Source organism: Nomascus leucogenys, chromosome 21 (assembly GCF_006542625.1).
Source record: "Nomascus leucogenys isolate Asia chromosome 21, Asia_NLE_v1, whole genome shotgun sequence".
Lineage (NCBI taxonomy): Eukaryota > Metazoa > Chordata > Mammalia > Primates > Hylobatidae > Nomascus > Nomascus leucogenys.
The window spans coordinates 66,082,592-66,100,621 of NC_044401.1; the positions used below are offsets into that span (position 1 = coordinate 66,082,592).

The 18,030-nt window shown below is 37.9% G+C and overlaps 1 protein-coding gene across 1 annotated transcript in view; it reads left to right on the forward strand.

Annotated features, from left to right (window-relative positions):
- CNTN3 (contactin 3) overlaps positions 1-18,030 on the forward strand; it is a 350,216-nt gene that overhangs the window by 297,708 nt on the left and 34,478 nt on the right. Inside the window, exons 14-18 of the mRNA XM_003264908.3 lie at positions 11,131-11,248; positions 12,142-12,300; positions 12,400-12,549; positions 14,012-14,082; positions 15,768-16,002. Of these exons, the coding sequence (XP_003264956.1) occupies positions 11,131-11,248; positions 12,142-12,300; positions 12,400-12,549; positions 14,012-14,082; positions 15,768-16,002 (733 nt within the window). The remainder of the gene's footprint in view (positions 1-11,130; positions 11,249-12,141; positions 12,301-12,399; positions 12,550-14,011; positions 14,083-15,767; positions 16,003-18,030) is intronic.

Sequence of the window (18,030 nt, forward strand, 5' to 3'; positions counted from 1 at the left end):
GGGAAAATTTGGATCTCTAGATAATCTCCATTAATGCAGCCATGCCCCTTTCCTTTTCTATGTCTTTCCCCAGATCCAGGAGAGATTGAGGGTCTGACACATTTAGAAGTCTGAAATGAAACCTGTATCATCTGTTCTCTCTGAGCGAGGCTTCATGTATATACAAGGCAAGCTTTGCCATCCAGACACTTCTCCCACCTTCCATAACCTGTTTTACTAAGCCATCATTCTTTCTGTAACCTCAAAATGGTATATAAATTTCTGTGACCCATTTGGAAATTGGGTCTTCATACAGAAGACTCCCACATATGCACAGAAAATAAATTTGTATGTCTTTTCTCTATTAATCAACTGCCTCATGTCAGTGATTTCTAAGCAAGCGTTTAGGGAGCCAAGAGTCTATGGCTCCCACATCTCTCTATGGAAAAAGTGTTTTTGAAAATTTTCACTTTTTACAAAATTCTTTTTTTTTTTAATCATTCATTTTCTGTGATATGCCAAGGTGTTTTGTCTGTTGGGTTTTGTTTGCTTGTTTTAGTTTTTGTGACTTTCTGTTTTCTTGGGGGCATGTATTCTACTTGGTGTTCTCTGTGCTCCCTAGACCTGTGATTTTGTATCTCACATTATTAGAGTGAAACTCTTAGTCACCATTGCTTCAAAAATTGCTTTTTTTTCCTTTCTCCCTTTCTTCTCTTTCTGACATTTCCATTATGTGTATGTTATACCCTCGGTAGTTGTTCCATTGTTCTTGCGTATTCTGTTCTGTTTTTTTCAGTCTGTTTTTCTCTATTTTGTAAGATTCTATTTTTGTATCATCGAGCTCAGAAATTTTTTTCTCAACCATGCTCAGTCTATTAATAAGCCAAAGTCATTCCTTATATCTGTTAAAGTGTTTTCAATCTCTAACCTTTTTTTTTTGTTTTTGATTCTTAGAATGTCTATCTCTCTGCTTGCCTTATCCATCTTTTCTTACGTGTTGTTTATTTTTTCACTAAACCCCTTAACACATTAATCATAGGATTTTAAAATTCTTGGTCTCATAATTCCAGCATTCCTGCTATATCTTACTCTTGTTCTGATGCTTGTTCAGTCTCTTCAAACTATGTATTTTTGCCTTTTAGTATGCCTTGTAATTTTTTATTGAAAGGCAGATGTGATGTACTGGGTAAAAGGGACTGCCACAAATAAGCCTCTAGTAATGTAATGGTAAGGTGTGAGGGGGAGGGAAAGAATGTTGTAGTCCTATGAGTAGGTCTCAGTCTTCTAATGAACTTATGCCCCTAGACTGTGAACTTCACCAGTGCTTCTCGGTCTTTTTCCCTTATTACATGGAACAGGATGACTTAAGGGCCCTGGAGTTGGCTATTTTTCTCCCCTCCTAGACTCTTAGAAAACCCCAGCAGATTAGGCTGTAGCTGCTGAGGGCAGAGCATTTTTATTTTTATTTTTTTTTATTTATTTTTTTTTGAGACAGAGTCTCACTCTGTCGCCCAGGCTGGAGTGCAGCGGTGCAATCTCAGCTCACTCAGCTCTGCCTCCCGGGTTCACGCCATTCTCCTGCCTCAGCCTCCCGAGTAGCTGGGACTACAGGCACCCGCCACCATGCCTGGCTAGTTTTTTGTATTTTTTTTTTTAGTACAGATAGGGTTTCACCATGTTTGCCACGATGGTCTCTGTCTCCTGACCTCGTGATCCGCCCGCCTCGGCCTCCCAAACTGCTGAGATTATAGGCATGAGCCACCGTGCCCGGCCCGAGGGCAGAGCATTTTAAGAACAGAATGTTCTAATGTATCTCAAAATGGTCTATTTCCCCCCAACAACTACCAGAAACATGAGGGGATTTTTTTTTTTCCAATATTCACTGTGAGGACCCAGTAGAACTCTCTGAGGCAAAATTAACACAAGTGTGCAGCACCCCCTGTGATTGGCTCTTCCTGGAGTTTTAACTCACGGAATTGTCCACACTGAACTTCCAGCAATTACTCAATTATAGTTCATGTTTTCCTGCCCAGCACTGGTTCTTGGGGATGTTTCTACTCCAAGTTGTGATTATCTGTATCCACCTGTCTGTCTGATTAAGGGGAAGCCGTTTGTCCTATGACCTCACTTCTCTGCCAGATCTAAGAATTAGTTGTTGATTTTTCAGTTTGTTCAGCTCTTTATTTGTTGTTAGGAGAGAGTGACATCTTCTAAGTTCCTTACATGCCCATCAGAAACCAAAAGTCAGGGTAGCTGGCCCATTTTTTAATTGGGTTACTTGTCTCTTTATTGAGGTGGAACTGTTCATGCTGGCTTAGATGGTTTGCTCTAATTTCAGAAAGAAAATCATTCTACTTTGCAAGGCATGACATTTAATTATAACATTTAATTGATCTGAACATGATTAAGAAAGTGAATAATAAATGGTTCATTTGGGGTTATATAAAATTTTAGACTCAGAGACTCAGGAATTTTAGGTAGATTGGGTTTTCTAAATTATTTTTATGGAAAACATTCTGTTTTTATAAACCTTTTTTTCATATCCTAACTTTAAAATTTTAGATCATGCACTTTACCAGGAAAATAGTCTGTCGATAGTCACAGCTGATATCAAACCTAGTCTTTCCTTCTTTATCTTTTTCAATATGACTTTGAGATGAAAAATTCACACTTCTGAAGTATCAAGAGAATTGCCAGACTACATAGGTCTGTGATTGTAATAAAAATAGGGTGATCTCTTTGGGAGCAACTCTCCTGGGAGAGGTATAAATTTATTCTCTCTGAGCCATTGGGAGTTCTTTCTCTGGTTTATACACAGGATACTGACACAAATTGAAGGGTATTTAGTCCAGAGTTTTGCTTTAAATAAATAAATAACCTATCTTGGATTCTTGGCACTGTCAGCTCAAAAGAGCCTGCAAGGATGAATCTTGGTGAATAAATACCCTAAACTCACTGTCCTCTCTCCCTCAGATCTTGTAAAAGGATCCCAAGAAACTGGCAGAGTATAAGGGAACCTTTCCCTTTGGTCCATATAGGTCAGCTGCCCAAGGCAGAGGCAGTATGGCAGGTGCAGAATGGATCTGGAAGGCTGTGGCAGATTGTGTTTTCCAAAGATGGCTGCAGCAACATATCTTATCCAACATGCTGTTATTGCAGCATGACTTTGACACTGCTCCCTATCAAGTAGTAAAATCTATCCCTCTCCTCCTGAAACTTAGTATACTTTTGTGAATGTTTTGACCAATAAAAAACAATAGGAGTGATACAGTATGATTCCTGAAGCTAGTTTCTAAAAATGCATGCACTTCTACCTTGTTCCACTAGCACAATTACTCTTGGTATCCAGCCACTATAGTATTAAGAACCCTGTGCATCTGTGGACAGGTCCTTCTCCATAGGAACCAAGGTACCAGCCCACTGGTCCTGCTGAACTCCCAACAGCCAATGCCAACTTGCTGGTCAAATAAACAAGCTTGCCAGTTTCCAATCAAGCCCCCCACCTAGTGAAGTGTCCAATGGAGATGAGTCCTCAATGATGCCTGTTCAACTTACACCTTACTAAACAGAAAAAAATGATCATTTTCTAATCCACTAAGGTTTGGGGTAAGTTGTTATATAGCAATAGTAATTGAAACTCAAAGTAAATTGAAACTCAAATGACATTTGGCATAACATTATCAAGTTTCTATGAAACAATGGCTCTTTATTCCTTTATATCAGTGTGTTTCTTTTCTCTTATGTAACATTCATATCATTCTACAAGAGGCAGATCTACTCTCTAAACTTACAATATAAAGGTAAGACAAAAATAATGAGATTTGATCCACAAGTTAAACTGTTACTCAGAGTAAGCTCTTTTGACTTGAAATATTTTAATTCAATGCAAGAATTGTCACATCAATCAAGAGTAATCCTAGAATGACTGAGGTTGATTAGCAGTAAATTTATGTATGTATCTATAGCAATTTAACACCATGTTGAATTACGTCAATGACTATTGCTTTTAAAATTATGATGAGCACACCAAGGCAATGTCATGTCAAGGAAATGAGGCTTGTGCTTGACACACAGTACCTGTTTCAGAAATACTAGTTTTCTTGCCCATCTCTCAAGGTGAAAATATGTATAAGAGTTTTGCTTTCAGCTTATGAGTTCAGCAGTATACAGCCTACACAGCCTACCTAGATTATTAGAGTTAGGAGAAATCAGAGCAATTATCTGAACCCTTTTATACCTTCAAGAAGAGTAAAGATGAGGAGTGCAATATTCCAGGAGGTTTAATAATTTTTTTTACCCTAACTGCTCATTAGAATCACCTAGAGAGTCTCCTCTTTCTAGTCCATTTTAATTTCTAATTGTCCTGGATGTGACCTAGGTGTTTCTGGTATTTTCTTAAAAAGATTTCCCAGGCGAATTTACAGTACAGCCAGCACTGAGAACTAATGGGTTTAGCAAACTGGATAGCACAGTGTTTTTCAAAACACAGACTCTGTACTCAACAGGTAGCATTAAATAATATAATATAGAATGAGAGAGTCTTTCTGTTTTCAATTTTATTTCAATCATTTAGATTAAATCAAGGAGAATGGCCAAGGCAGGTGGATCACTTGAGGTCAGGAGTTCAAGACCAGCCTGGCCAATATGGTGAAACCCCATCTCTACTAAAAATACAAAAATTAGCTGGGCATGGTGGCACATGGCTGTCATCCCAGCTCCCCAGAAAGCTGAGGTGGGAGGATCACGTGAACCCAGGAGATGGAGGTTGCAGGGTGCTAAGATCATGCCATTGCACTCCAGCCTGGGTGACAGAGTGAAACTCCATCTCAAAAATAAATAAATAAATAATAAATAATAAATAAATAAATGGTTAAACATGATATTAGGCCTGTCTAGCTATTTTCTAATACTTGCTAATCTTTAATTAACAGAGCAAAAGTCTCCGGCTCAGGGACTTTGACAGTGTCCAGCTTAGTGAGCATTTAAATTATTTTGGACAGTGTCTATTTATATAATTTTCTACTCATTATATTAATTTTGCTAGGTAACTATGATTTTGGTGAGCAGATTTCTATTTAGGTTAAAAATATATATTTTATATGTCAATTCCCAAATTAAGTTGAAGAAAGTTAATCAGTTTAAGAAAAATTAAGTAATAATAGAACATTTGGTACCAGGATATGGCAAAAACAATTGTGAAGACATCACTCTAATGATTTAAGTGTAGAAAACACTGGGTTAAGATTGCTGGGACAACAGACTAGGCATCCTGAGATCACCAATTCGTACTCCATCAAAATCAACAGATCGCACTGGCCAGAAAAAAAAAAAAAATCCCAAGTTGTTAATATGAACTTGATGTTGAAATTAAAAAGCTGATACCTTTGAGGCACCGCGGGCACTGGACACAACCTAAAATATGCATGAAGTGCCTTCAACCAAGTTTTTGTGATCTTTGATGTGTCACTCTTTTGAAACACTTATGATGGAACAAGCTGGGACTCAAAATCCTGTAATGGAGCAATTATTCCAGTTTATTGGTACCTAAGAAAGTCGAGCAAATTTTGATGTTAACTGATTACATCTTACCTGTCTTAAATATCACCTGTTCAGACAACCATGTGACAGTTGGAATTGTTAATCAGTCAGAAAAATTAAAACTGTTTACAATGTTAGGGCCTGTTTTCATGTTTCAGTGACTGCCAATTCTTTCTGCTTTTTGGATGAGCAGCGTACATTAGTAATGAAGGTGAACTTGATGCAGCCATTTGGCATTGGTGGGGGCAAGGTTTAATCTGTGTAGTCAAAAATGCAGAGGTGGGCCATGTCACCACCTGTTCCTTCAGGGAGTCTTACAGAGGCAAACGCCAACCAGGTTCCAGAAGGCACTTACAGGTTCGACTGTTTTCAAGGCACCTGGAGATGATTTACATGTAATGTCAGGGTTTGGAAGGCAACCCAGTGAAGGAATGAATGATTAATATTGGACGTGCTGCAATAACAGGCTGTGTAAAGTGATAAAAAAAAGAGGACTGCTTACTCAACCTCAGTTCCAAATAGCCATCAAAATGTAATTTTTTTTCTTAAACTGGAAAATTATGCTTCTTGGCAGTCCAGCGGCAGCATTTACATTGAGAGTGCTTACTAGCGAATTCGTTTTTTGCTTATAATTTATTATACTGAAAGTTCATACAACATTTGCAAGGTTCAAGAGGTTCCCCTAATTCCAAAGTTTATTTTAAACCTTGATTTTAGCATGTGGTAGATATCACAATGTATTTTCAGCCTACCTGTAATTAGTGATGATCTTTCTGCTTATTTGTTTTTATCTGATATGGGTTATCAAATCAGGTAGTGTTTTCTTTCTTTAGTGCAGAGTGGTTTTTAAATTACATCAAAAATTCCATTAGTGTCATCATCTAAGAAAATACAGGGGAAAAGTTAATCAGGTCCTCTCCCATTTCATTTGATACACACTGGCTTTTCCCTTAGCATTTATTTCAAGGATGCTTTGGCTTACAAATCCATTTACTGTTAATACTTGTAACATATTATGGAAATATGATTTGTTTTTTTCTAAGAGAAACCTGTATGATTAGATGGACAAATAATTGAATAAGAAAGTAATTCTGGTTAAGTTTAGTAGATATTGTAAAAATACAAAAAAGAAAAAATATTACTGTCATTAAGATGTAAATATGAACTTGAAGTCAGTTACAGTGAACTTTTTATTTTCTGGGGACAGATTAACAATTTGCGGATTAACTCTACTCCTGACATCCCTATCCCCTGTCCACCCCATTCAGCTCTCCTTCTTGAGTTACTCAAATAAACTGTGTTCTTACCTACCTTAGGTCTTTGCACATGCCTAAGTACCCTAGTGTAGTTTATTTTTTTACCCACTTTTCCTGGACAACTTCTGCTTGTATGTTAAATCTTAGCTCAGTGAGCAGTTCACTGAAACCCCAAAACGTTCTAGTTTCCCCCAATGTACTTTGAGTTTACATTACATTATAATTTTACATTGATTTGTGTAGTCGTTTCATTAATGCCTGTCTTCCAACTCTATGCCCTATGAACATAAGGACCATTTTCTTTTTCTTGCCTTCAGCATTGTATTCCCAGCAACTAAAGTAGAATAGTTACTTTATAAATAGTTTTTGAATGAATGATCTTATTTTTAATAGGTGGTGCTTTGAAAAGGGATCTCAATTTGTATGACTTAGAGGATCATATCCTGCTTCTTACACTCCTATTTAAGATACTGGAATAGACCTCTCTCACTTCCAAAAACTCCTTTCCTGAGTAAACTGTGGACAGCAGCATAGAAAAAAAGATGTGCTTTCAGGAAAACAGAATTACACTAGTGGGCTTTGAGGGGAAGTTTTAGCAAAATAGAGATATGAGGAGAAGAAAGTAAAGCTATGAATTTGCACCTTCTCAATTCTGGTCCTTTCTGCTTGAGAAGGTGGGGAAAAAGGAAGTTTCGGAAAATAATGCAAACAAAGACAAACTAATTTAACAGATAAGCTATTTTTTATTCAAAATATTATTAGTGTTTCTAAGAATTTATCCAAAGATGGTTAGTGTTGTGTTATTTGAATTATTTTATACTCTAAATAATGGCAAATATGTTTCTTATTATTTCTAAATATTAGATGCAAGTTTATTTATAAATATGGTAAATAATCCATCTAGTACTATTTCATCCCATTTCAACTAATTTTACCGAGTTTTTTTTTTTCGACATTTCTCTCTGACATCCTTTATCACATTTAATTCATGACTAACTATATTCTCTAACAATGACAAATTGATGAGGAAAAGAATTAGTTTGACATAAGTGAAACTTCCTTTTGGAGTTTCTTTTATCTTTTTTTTTTTTCTTAAATGCCTGGGAATACTGAATTGCATCTTGATAAGAAATGATACGATATGCTAATAGCATTTTAATTAAATTACTATTATTAAATGTTTAATTCCTATGAAAGAAGTTGGAGTTTAGAATTACAGTCATGTTACTTGACTTCTCCCATCTATGACCCTATTGAAAGCTGAGCATTTAGGGGTATAGTTGTGCATAATCATAACGGCATTTTGGTAAGCATTGTATTCTACCAAGAAATGCACAAGTCGTAAGAGGATAGCCCAATTCATTTTCACAAAATCAGCACATTCAGGTGACCAGCACTGAAAACAAGAAACAGAAGATGACCCACATCCTAGATGTCCTCATGGTGCTTCATCCCAAAACTACCATACCTCCAAAGGTAGCCACAATCCAGCCTTCTCATATGATCGGTCATGATCAAATACTCCTTTCCATCTGGTTTATATCCTTCATGCTTTTGAAACTCAGCCCATGTTGATCTGTGTAGTTGCAGTTCATTCATTTTCATGGCCTAATAGTATTTTGTTAAATGATTATTCCACTACTTATTTGTCTATTTTACTGTTATAGGGTTGTTTCTATTTTTAGCTATTATGGATAATAACTATAAACATTCTTGTAAATGTCTTTTGGTAGACAGATGCATGCCATTCTGTAGGGCGTATACTTAGGAATGGAGTTGATGGGTGATAAATTATATGTATGTCCTGCCTTCGTAGATGCTTCTAAACAATTGTCCAGAGTAATTGTACCAATTTACACTCCTTTCAGCAATAAGAGTTCCAGTTCCACATCTTCAGCAGAACTTGGAAATGTCTGTCTCTTTCATTTTGCCATCGTCTACACATGGCCTATGCTATGTGATTTTATTTAACCTTTGTGGATTACACTTTCTAAATTTGTAAACATAACTTGTTTCACATGTTTATACCACCTTTTTACCCTAACTTGAGTTTGCATCCTAGAAAGCAGGGGCCATGTGTTAGACACTTCTATGTCCTTGAATGAATCTAATGCAGCAAGCAATGGATGCACTTTTGTTAAGATAAATCTTGTCTCTATGTAGTGCTCCCTTGAAAGATCATAGAGTGAGAGAGAGATAGCATTAGAAGATGAATAATACAAATATATTTTATTAATGGAGACAAAAAATTATGAGAGGATCTCTCTTATATGCTGTCAAATTGTATTCTCCATTTATGTATTCATACATTCAACTCCATGCTGGGGCTGAAAACAATTCATTTCCATTTCTACTTGTTTTAGTTAATTGCTTCCTTTTTCTACTGTGCAGTGTAAAAGGATAATTAAAAATTATATTTCCCCTAACTACATTTCTTTAGGAAGATGGCTTCATTTTTTATGATGCAGCTATTTCTCTTCACCTGTCAGTGCCAAGAGTGAACAGAAGTCAGAAGTCCAACACCAAACTTTTCCTTACTCCTTCAAGAAACAAAGCCAGCCATTGTGTCTAAAAGTTGTATCCAGAAATGTGAGGACATAAAGTCCTGACACAGTTCAGTTTTACCCAGATGCCTTCAAAATAAGCAAACAAAGGTTGGCAAGAATAACAACCTTACCCCAATGCCTTAGATGGCATTTAATAGTAACAGTTCTTCACTGAAAATAAGAGATTTCCATAGAAATGATAATCAACTTCCTGTGAGTATATGAAGCTCCTAAAACCTAAGAGTTTCTAAAGGTCAGCAAACATTAAAGGTTTTTGTCCTGGGGATACATTTCTAAATAACCCTAGGAGAAGGAGAGAGAGAGAGGGAAAGAAAAAAGTTTTAACTTGATGAAAGTAAAACATGCAAGCTTAACAGTTTCTGGATTATCATTTAATTACAACCATCAATCATTTCCCATCTGTCTTCTTCCAGTTCTCACAAATTTCATCTAAAACTATACAATACAACTAACAGAGAACATGCAACCCATTAAGAATCCTAAAGATGGGAAGCAACATTTAAGAAATTACCCTATAAAAGATTTTACGAAATTACCTAAAAATAGGATAGTAGAATTCATCTTACAATATATACTACTAAAATTCAAGACAAAAACAATTAATAAGATAAATGCTACTTATTGCTTCTTTCTCTTGACCAGTTGTGACATGAACTGATGATCATTTTCCAAGGGCTTTGGTTTCGAAATCATTTTATTACAAGTCATATTTTTACTAATGTGTGAAACTGGCTTGCATTTAGTCATTTTATTAACACAATTTTACATTCTCTTAAAATGAGGTCCATTTAACATTGAGCTTTTAGAAATATAATTGCTCTGTTAATTAGCTCTTGGGGAATGCCGGCAAATGTCTTTAAGGACAGCTGTTATTATTATTTATTTTTTGGAGGGGGAGACAGAGTCTTGCTCTGTCACCCAGGCTGGAGTGCAGTGGTGTGATCTCGATCTCGGCTCACTGCAACCTCCACCTCCCAAGTTCAAGTGATTCTCATGCCTCGGCCTCCCGAATAGGTGAGATTACAGGGGCGTGCCACCACACCCAGCTCATTTTTGTATTTTTAGTAGAGATGGGGTTTCACCATATTGGCCAGGCTGGTCTCAAACTCCTGACCTCAAACGATCTACCCACCTCAGCCTCCCAAAATGCCGGGATTACAGACTTGAGCCACCGTGCCTGGCTAGCTGTTATTTTTAAGGTTTAAAATGTTTTAATTTCTTCTTATTGAGGAATTCTTGCTTTCATGCTGACTGTCCCTAACTTCTGCAGCCAAGGAATTAAACAGCTTTAGGCTTTTTAAGCTCCAATGTGTTCAGAAAAGTGTTTCAACCGTGGTAATCTGCTTGTCGTGCTGCATTTATCTCCTACTAGATACCCACATGCGTCCCTCTTCTTCTCAGGCAGATAATTGCAAAGGGGTTGGAACCAGAGAAAAGAGTTGAGCTGGTGCTGAGCAGTGGATATAAAAAGAAGTGTCACCCTGGTGGAAGTAAATAGACTCTGAGACTGTAATCTCTGCCCTTATTTATTTTTGAAACCATAAACGCTCAGGAGGAAGCTTGTTGTTTATTTGGCTACAGAAATCTTCGACTGCCATCATGTATGGTTTTTAACTTGTTTTTATTTCCATACATTCCATTGTAGCAATCTACTCTCTTACACCACCTTGGTTTGTTCCCTAAATATAGTTTTCATTGCAATGTTGTTGTTTTTGGCCATAGACTTCTAACTTCTTTGTGTTTTTTTTTTTTAAAAAAAACAGTGTATTCATTACCTGTTTTCCCAACAGAGTTCATCTGGTGATTTAATGATCAGAAACATTCAGCTGAAACACAGTGGGAAATATGTTTGTATGGTGCAAACGGGGGTGGACAGTGTTTCATCTGCTGCTGACCTCATAGTAAGAGGTAAAACATTTATGCCTCCTTGAGTTTGTAACTTCACATCTTAACAGCATTCCTTACTGGAGGAAAAACCATGATGAGATAGTATGTGAGCATACGAGTTATAATATTGATTTCATCCCCACTCATAGACCACAGAATATGACAATAGGGGTGAGTGCTAATTCAAAGAAATAAAAATCTGAACTCTGCCCTTGAAATAACTCTCACTGTAATTGCCATTCCACAGCTGCTGCCAAGCTGATGTGTTTTTTTTGAGCATGTCGTTAATTCAGCGATTGCATTTAATTTGAAAGAGAATATTGTGCTGTGTGTTTGCTTCCAAAATAATCAGGATTTGGGAATAATTGTATGTAGGACAGTTTTCTAAAAATAGAAAAAAAGTATTAGGATTATTCAGAATGACTGAGAAAATTTGCCAACCTGAGCTGCTGTCCAGGAAGCTGATTTGCTACTGGGCTGAAAAATGACCAGAGTGTTTCATAAAATAAAACACATCTAGATATCAGATTGGGAACTACAGAGATACACCAGTGGATTAAAGGGAAAGGCATCACACCAGGAGAAAAGGACATTGAATTTAGAAAGGTACAGATCCTGCTGAACACAGGCTTTAAAAAAAAAAAAAGTGAATATCATCTGCAATCAGCCAGTATTATCGTTTGGGAATTACTGCCTCACATCCAAATTTAAGATCTAACAACAGACATGCAGGGAGGGGGAGTAGAAGGAAGTAGTTGTTCCATTACCAGGTAAATGGCCTTTTCCCTAAGTGCTTTTGAAATTGGGAAAAGTCAGAGATATTGAAGTGGTCATGTGACATTCTCTTCTCTTTGATGGGAGAGGATGACATTTATGGAATTGCTACCCAGTGTTTCCATTTGTGCCTTCCTTAGGTTCACCTGGACCACCAGAAAATGTGAAAGTAGATGAAATTACAGATACAACAGCCCAACTCTCTTGGAAAGAAGGTAAAGACAACCATAGCCCAGTTATATCCTACTCTATCCAGGCTCGGACACCTTTCTCCGTGGGTTGGCAAACCGTCACAACAGGTAAAGGGGGAGAGGCAGATGTCATCTGCACACATATCAATGGATTTCAAGTCAATGCTAAAGCAGGCAGACTCTTACCTCTGAAATATTCTTTTGTAGTGCCTGAGGTCATCGATGGGAAAACACACACAGCCACTGTAGTTGAGTTAAACCCATGGGTGGAATATGAATTTCGGGTTGTAGCCAGTAACAAAATTGGAGGTGGAGAACCCAGTTTGCCCTCAGAAAAAGTAAGAACTGAAGAGGCAGGTTAGTGTTTTTGTTTTCTGAGTAACGGATTAATAGATTTCTGTGTACTTCCATTTCCCTTGGCCCTGAACTCCAGGCCAGCAGGGAGTCGGCCTCAATAATCCATTGTTGCAATTATCTGACCTTTCTAATGGCAGAACCGGCCATATGGCATTTGTCAAAAGAAACACATGGAAATGATTCTGATGTAGTGTGACATTTCTAAGAGTTCAGTCCATTGTAAACGATCATTAGTGCATGTTGGGTGAATATGTTTTTGTCACTTAAGGTTGTAATTACTATCTGACATAGTTACCCTGTTAACAAGGGAAGTGCTGTTTTCATTTATAACAAGCATTGACAAATTGGTAGGATAATGACATTTGGGAGTTCTGCTGCTAGGAAATCTCATTTTGCCACCAAGCTTAGTGAAGGAGCTTAAGCAATTGATGAATAGGTATATTTTGTCACTTCAAGTGTTGAATTAAGAAAGAATCATTGATAGGAATTTCCATGTGAGACAACTATTCACATAGACCATAAGACTGCTTTTACTATTCTAAAAATATCCTAACATTAAAACTCAAACTAGAAAGTGTACATAGCATCACATTATAGGGACAATTGAGATCTAAAGATTGCTTTTTCAGAATCTGTAATATTACTTAGTATTAACTAAAATGAAGTTTGAAATAGAGCAGGTATATCACTTTAGGAACTCAGCTAAGATGGAAGTCATCAAATATGTTTCAGTAATTTTCATGATGCTGTTTCACTCAGAACAATGCACATAATGTTTATGTTAGGAAATATGAGAAATAGAGGAACTGTGCTTGTCCTGGTGTTCTGGTCATTTGTTCACACAACACATATTTTAGGGAGCATCCTCTCTGTGCTCAGCACTTTCTAGCTATTGCAAGTACAGCTGTGACCATAGCAAAGACCCACCTTCATGGGACTTATATTCTAGCTGTGTCGTGGGGTTCACTAAGCCTAAAGTTCTCAGTGTGAGAATCTGATGCTCCTGTGAAGTTTATAAATAATACCTCAGAACAAGATTCGAGGGTTTGAGTCTGGGTCATCCTTACATATAGCCAATGTTGTTCTCAGAATTATATTCTACTTGGAATAGTCACAAGCTAAACATTCATGCTGGATTGATTTCCCATTATCTCCGGTGAATCACTTTTTCTTGTTTTATTAACTCTCATACTAGCAAAGTATCTTCCAACTTGGTCATGTTTTTATTACTGTTTGAGAGATTTTGAATTTTTTTATGATTTCATGTAAATATGTTGTTTTATGATCTTATAAAAATATGTAAATGTATATAATATATAAGTATTATGTACATAAACACCCATATGTATGAATAATATGCCAATGATGAAATTATTTTAAATTTTAAAAAATTGCATTGTCTTTTAGATAAATATTACTAAATGCAAGTACCATTTCATCTCTGTTTCTCTGACCTGTACAGTTCCAGAAGTGCCTCCTTCTGAAGTCAACGGAGGAGGTGGAAGCCGGTCTGAACTTGTAATAACCTGGGATGTAAGTGTTTGGGCAGCATCTTCCCCAACAGGGTGTTGCTGTTCCCATGATCATTATGGTTTCCCAGGTGGTGGTGCCAATGGTGCAGCTGGTGGTGGTGGTGGTCCTGGGGGTGTGGCTGGTGGGTGCTGCTACTGCTGGTGGTAATATAGGTGGTGGTGGTGGGGTTAGTGGTAGTGGGGCTGGTGGTGGTGGTTGTAGCCCTAGTAGCTAATATTTTTTGATACTTTGTCTGAGCCATCCACTGTTCCCAGCATTTAGCATATATTTTCCTCATGTCATCCTTGCAACAATTTACATATGAAAATACTCAGGCTCGGATATAAGAAATAATTTGCCCAGGGTCACCTGGTTGGTAGACAGAGAGATGAGTTATGTTGTGGCTGTTGCCCCCCAAGCTCCCCTTATGACTTTCCAAGCAGCTGTGCAGGCCCCACTGGTGAAGCCACCTATTCCAGCAGGTGCTTGAGTTTGTTTCTTTCCTGGCCATTCTCTCAGCCATTGGTTTACATCATCAGTAGGAGAAAGGTTAATAGGTTTTAAGTCAAAAAGTACTAGAATTACTTGCAGTTTTTGAAGATGTTGATGATCTGTCAATAAAATTTTTGACATGACTTAAGTATAGCTTCGAGTTTAACTCGTTAATGTTTTTTTCCTTTTTTTTGAGACAGTCTTGCTCTGTTGCCCAGTCTGGAGTGCAGTGGTGCAATCTCGGCTCACTGCAACCTCCACCTCCTGGGTTCAAGTGATTCTCCCACCTCAACCTCCCAAATAGCTAGAATTACAGGCATGTGCCACCATGCGCGGGTAATTTTTGTATTTTTAGTAGAGACGGGGTTTTGCTATATTGGCCAGGCTGCTCTCAAACTCCTAACCTCAAATGATCCAGCTGCCTTGGCCTCCCAAAATGCTGGAGTTACAGGGATGTAATTTGTTAATTTATAAATCAGCATTTACTTCCTTTTTTTTTTTTTTTTGTTTGATGGAGTCTCTCTCTGTCACCCAGGAGTGGCGTAATATTGGCTCATTGCAATCTCTGCCTGACAGATTCAAGCAATTCTCCTGCCTCAGCCTCCCGAGTAGCTGGGACTACAGGCTCATGCCACCATGCCCGGCTTATTTTTGTATTTTGAGTAGAGACAGGGTTTGACCATATTGGACTGGCTGGTCTCAAACTCCTGACCTCGTGATGGCCACTCGCCTTGGCCTCCCAAAGTGCTGGGATTACAGGCGTGAGCCACCGTACCGGGCCTTTTTTTTTTTTTTTTTTTTTTTTCAGTTTTACTTAATTGTTCTTAATCAGCATTTCAATGTTTCTTCTCATAAAGTCAACATTAAGAATTAGATAATTTTTATTTGACTTAAGAGATCAGATATTTTCAACTGAAAGTATATCTTACTATTAGAAACTCAGACTTCAGCCATAAGATGATCAGCTATCTGAATAATCACAGAAAATTCCAGTTCATTATCTGGATGGCTATGAAATGGTGACATATGTCTGTTTAAAAGCAGCTGACATGACTCTCCTGCTGATGTTTTTCTCCTTTTCTCATCCAACTGCTTAATACAATGTAGTTGATTATTTGATGACTTTTACAAATAAATGCCTGTGGATTACAGCTGCATTCATTTTTGCCTTGCCCTTATGTGTAAGGGTGATTCAGTATGTCTTTCCTTTATAGCCAGTCCCTGAAGAACTACAGAATGGTGAAGGTTTTGGGTATGTTGTTGCTTTCCGCCCTCTTGGGGTTACCACCTGGATCCAGACAGTGGTGACATCCCCCGACACCCCAAGATATGTCTTTAGGAATGAAAGCATCGTGCCATATTCACCATATGAAGTTAAAGTGGGTGTTTATAATAACAAAGGTGAAGGACCATTTAGCCCAGTGACAACAGTGTTCTCTGCAGAAGAAGGTATGGAAAACATGACTGTGTATCAGTTCCGCCTAATAATAATTATTTGTGCTCCAAAAACTGATTTGGAGTCTCGTTTTGACTTCAAATCTATTTATTCCAAAGAACAATGATCTAGGTAGTAGTTAGATTCCCACTGCAAGTCATAAAGATCAATCATAAATGACTTGAAGTATAAGACTTAATGGATAGTTAGAGGATGTAGCTGTGAAAGGAAAATAAAACCTCAGGACCCCAGTTCACTAGGCCAAAAGGAAGAAATTAAGCTGAAAGCCGAGTCATGCAAGAAAATGCCTTTCCTTTTGTTCCTAACCAGATAGCTACAGATAAAAGGTTAAATCTCTCTACAGGTAGCTACTCTATGTTCGCCATGCCTTATGTGAAGTGCTGATTTACTGAGCAGGAGACCTAATTGATTAGCCTCCTATCTGTTGCTTTTCGCTTGCAACACGCAGATTACCATACCCTTCCTCTTTCCACTCCAGCCCACTCCAAATATTAAAGCCCTCAGATTCACCTTTGGAAATGGACACAGACCACAGACTGTTTCTGTGAACCCGTTTTTTTGTTTTTTTGTTTTTTTTTCTTTTGGGCATGTCCTTAACACCTTGGTAAAATAAATCACAAAATTGATTGAGACCTGTCTCAGATCATAACCACCAATTTAAAAATCTGTTTATGAGGAACACTTCCTACGTTCCAGCTTGTGAAGCAAGGAAAATCACAGCCTTACCTTGAGGTAATAAAAATACACCCCTTGGAGCTACCCTAGTCCTAAGTTGTACAGTGGTTCCCATGGCCTGAGAAAAGGATGTTACTGGATGAACAGTCAGGAGCAGTGGTATCTCATTCAACGGATATGCAATGTGCAGGTTTGAGGGATATGAACCTGCTGGTGGAGATACAGACATACTTCACTCTGGACCCATTCCGTTTCTTTGCCTTTCTTTTATGCCTGTCTCAGATATTGAGACATCTACATTTTGTCTCATGACTGCTTTAGAAAATAGTCAAGGTAAAAGAATTATACAAAGTTGCCATTTCATAGATCAGCAAAAACTATTGGCCATCTCATGTAGTTCTACAGAAAAAATGGCAGAAACTAACATGTATTGAAGTTTTACTACCTGCCAGACATTACCTAATTTGATATTTCAAATAAAAAATATAGGCACTATTATTTCCCATTTACAAATGGGAAAATGGAAGCGTTGTAAAAGAGAGTAATAAATTTGCCAAAATTCCTAATAGTGAGTGGTACAGCCAGTATTTTAACCAAGGGCCTTTGCCCTTAACCATTCTGAACTCACGAAATATATCAGTGTCCCCCCTACCCTCCAGACCTGACAGTAAGTTGCAAAAAGTGGCCTGCAGTTGTCACTCCTAAGAATAGTAAGTAGAGTTGATTTTTCTTCGGATCCCCGCCCCTATTCTTGTCTTCTGACTTTTGGTTGAGTTCTGAGAGGGATCTTTTTTTTAGGACTATAAAAGTCTTTGCGGAAGAGTCTTAAATTCATAGCCAGACCTCATTTCTAAAAGCTGCCAGGGATTGCAAGGGCAAGTCAGGGGTCTGGCGAGTGATGGCAATTTTCCAGGGAGTTTTCGGACCCTGTTTACCTGTGCATCCAGGACCTAGGTGCTGGCAACTGGAAAAAGAGGGGCAGCAACAGCCTCTTACCCATTGTTGCCTCCCTCATTTTTCTTCTCCTGTTATCATTTTTGCTCCCACTGAAGAGTTAGCTGAAAGTCTTTCTGTTCAAACATGAAAAATGAATTTGGCTTACCTAAGAAAGGAGCAAAAGATTTCTGTGAAATCTACTAGGGTGTCTCTGTGAATCCAAGGGAGAGTTATGCAGCAAACCTCACAAAGAACTTTAATCAGAGAAGCCCTGTAACCTCAGAAAATGGTCTGCTCCTCTAGAGCATCTGCACTGGATCGATGGGCTCCAAGTACTTCTCGACTCTCCAAACCAAGTTTCAAATTACCAGGAGAGAAAATCTAAGAGGCCCAACCTTAGACCAGGAATT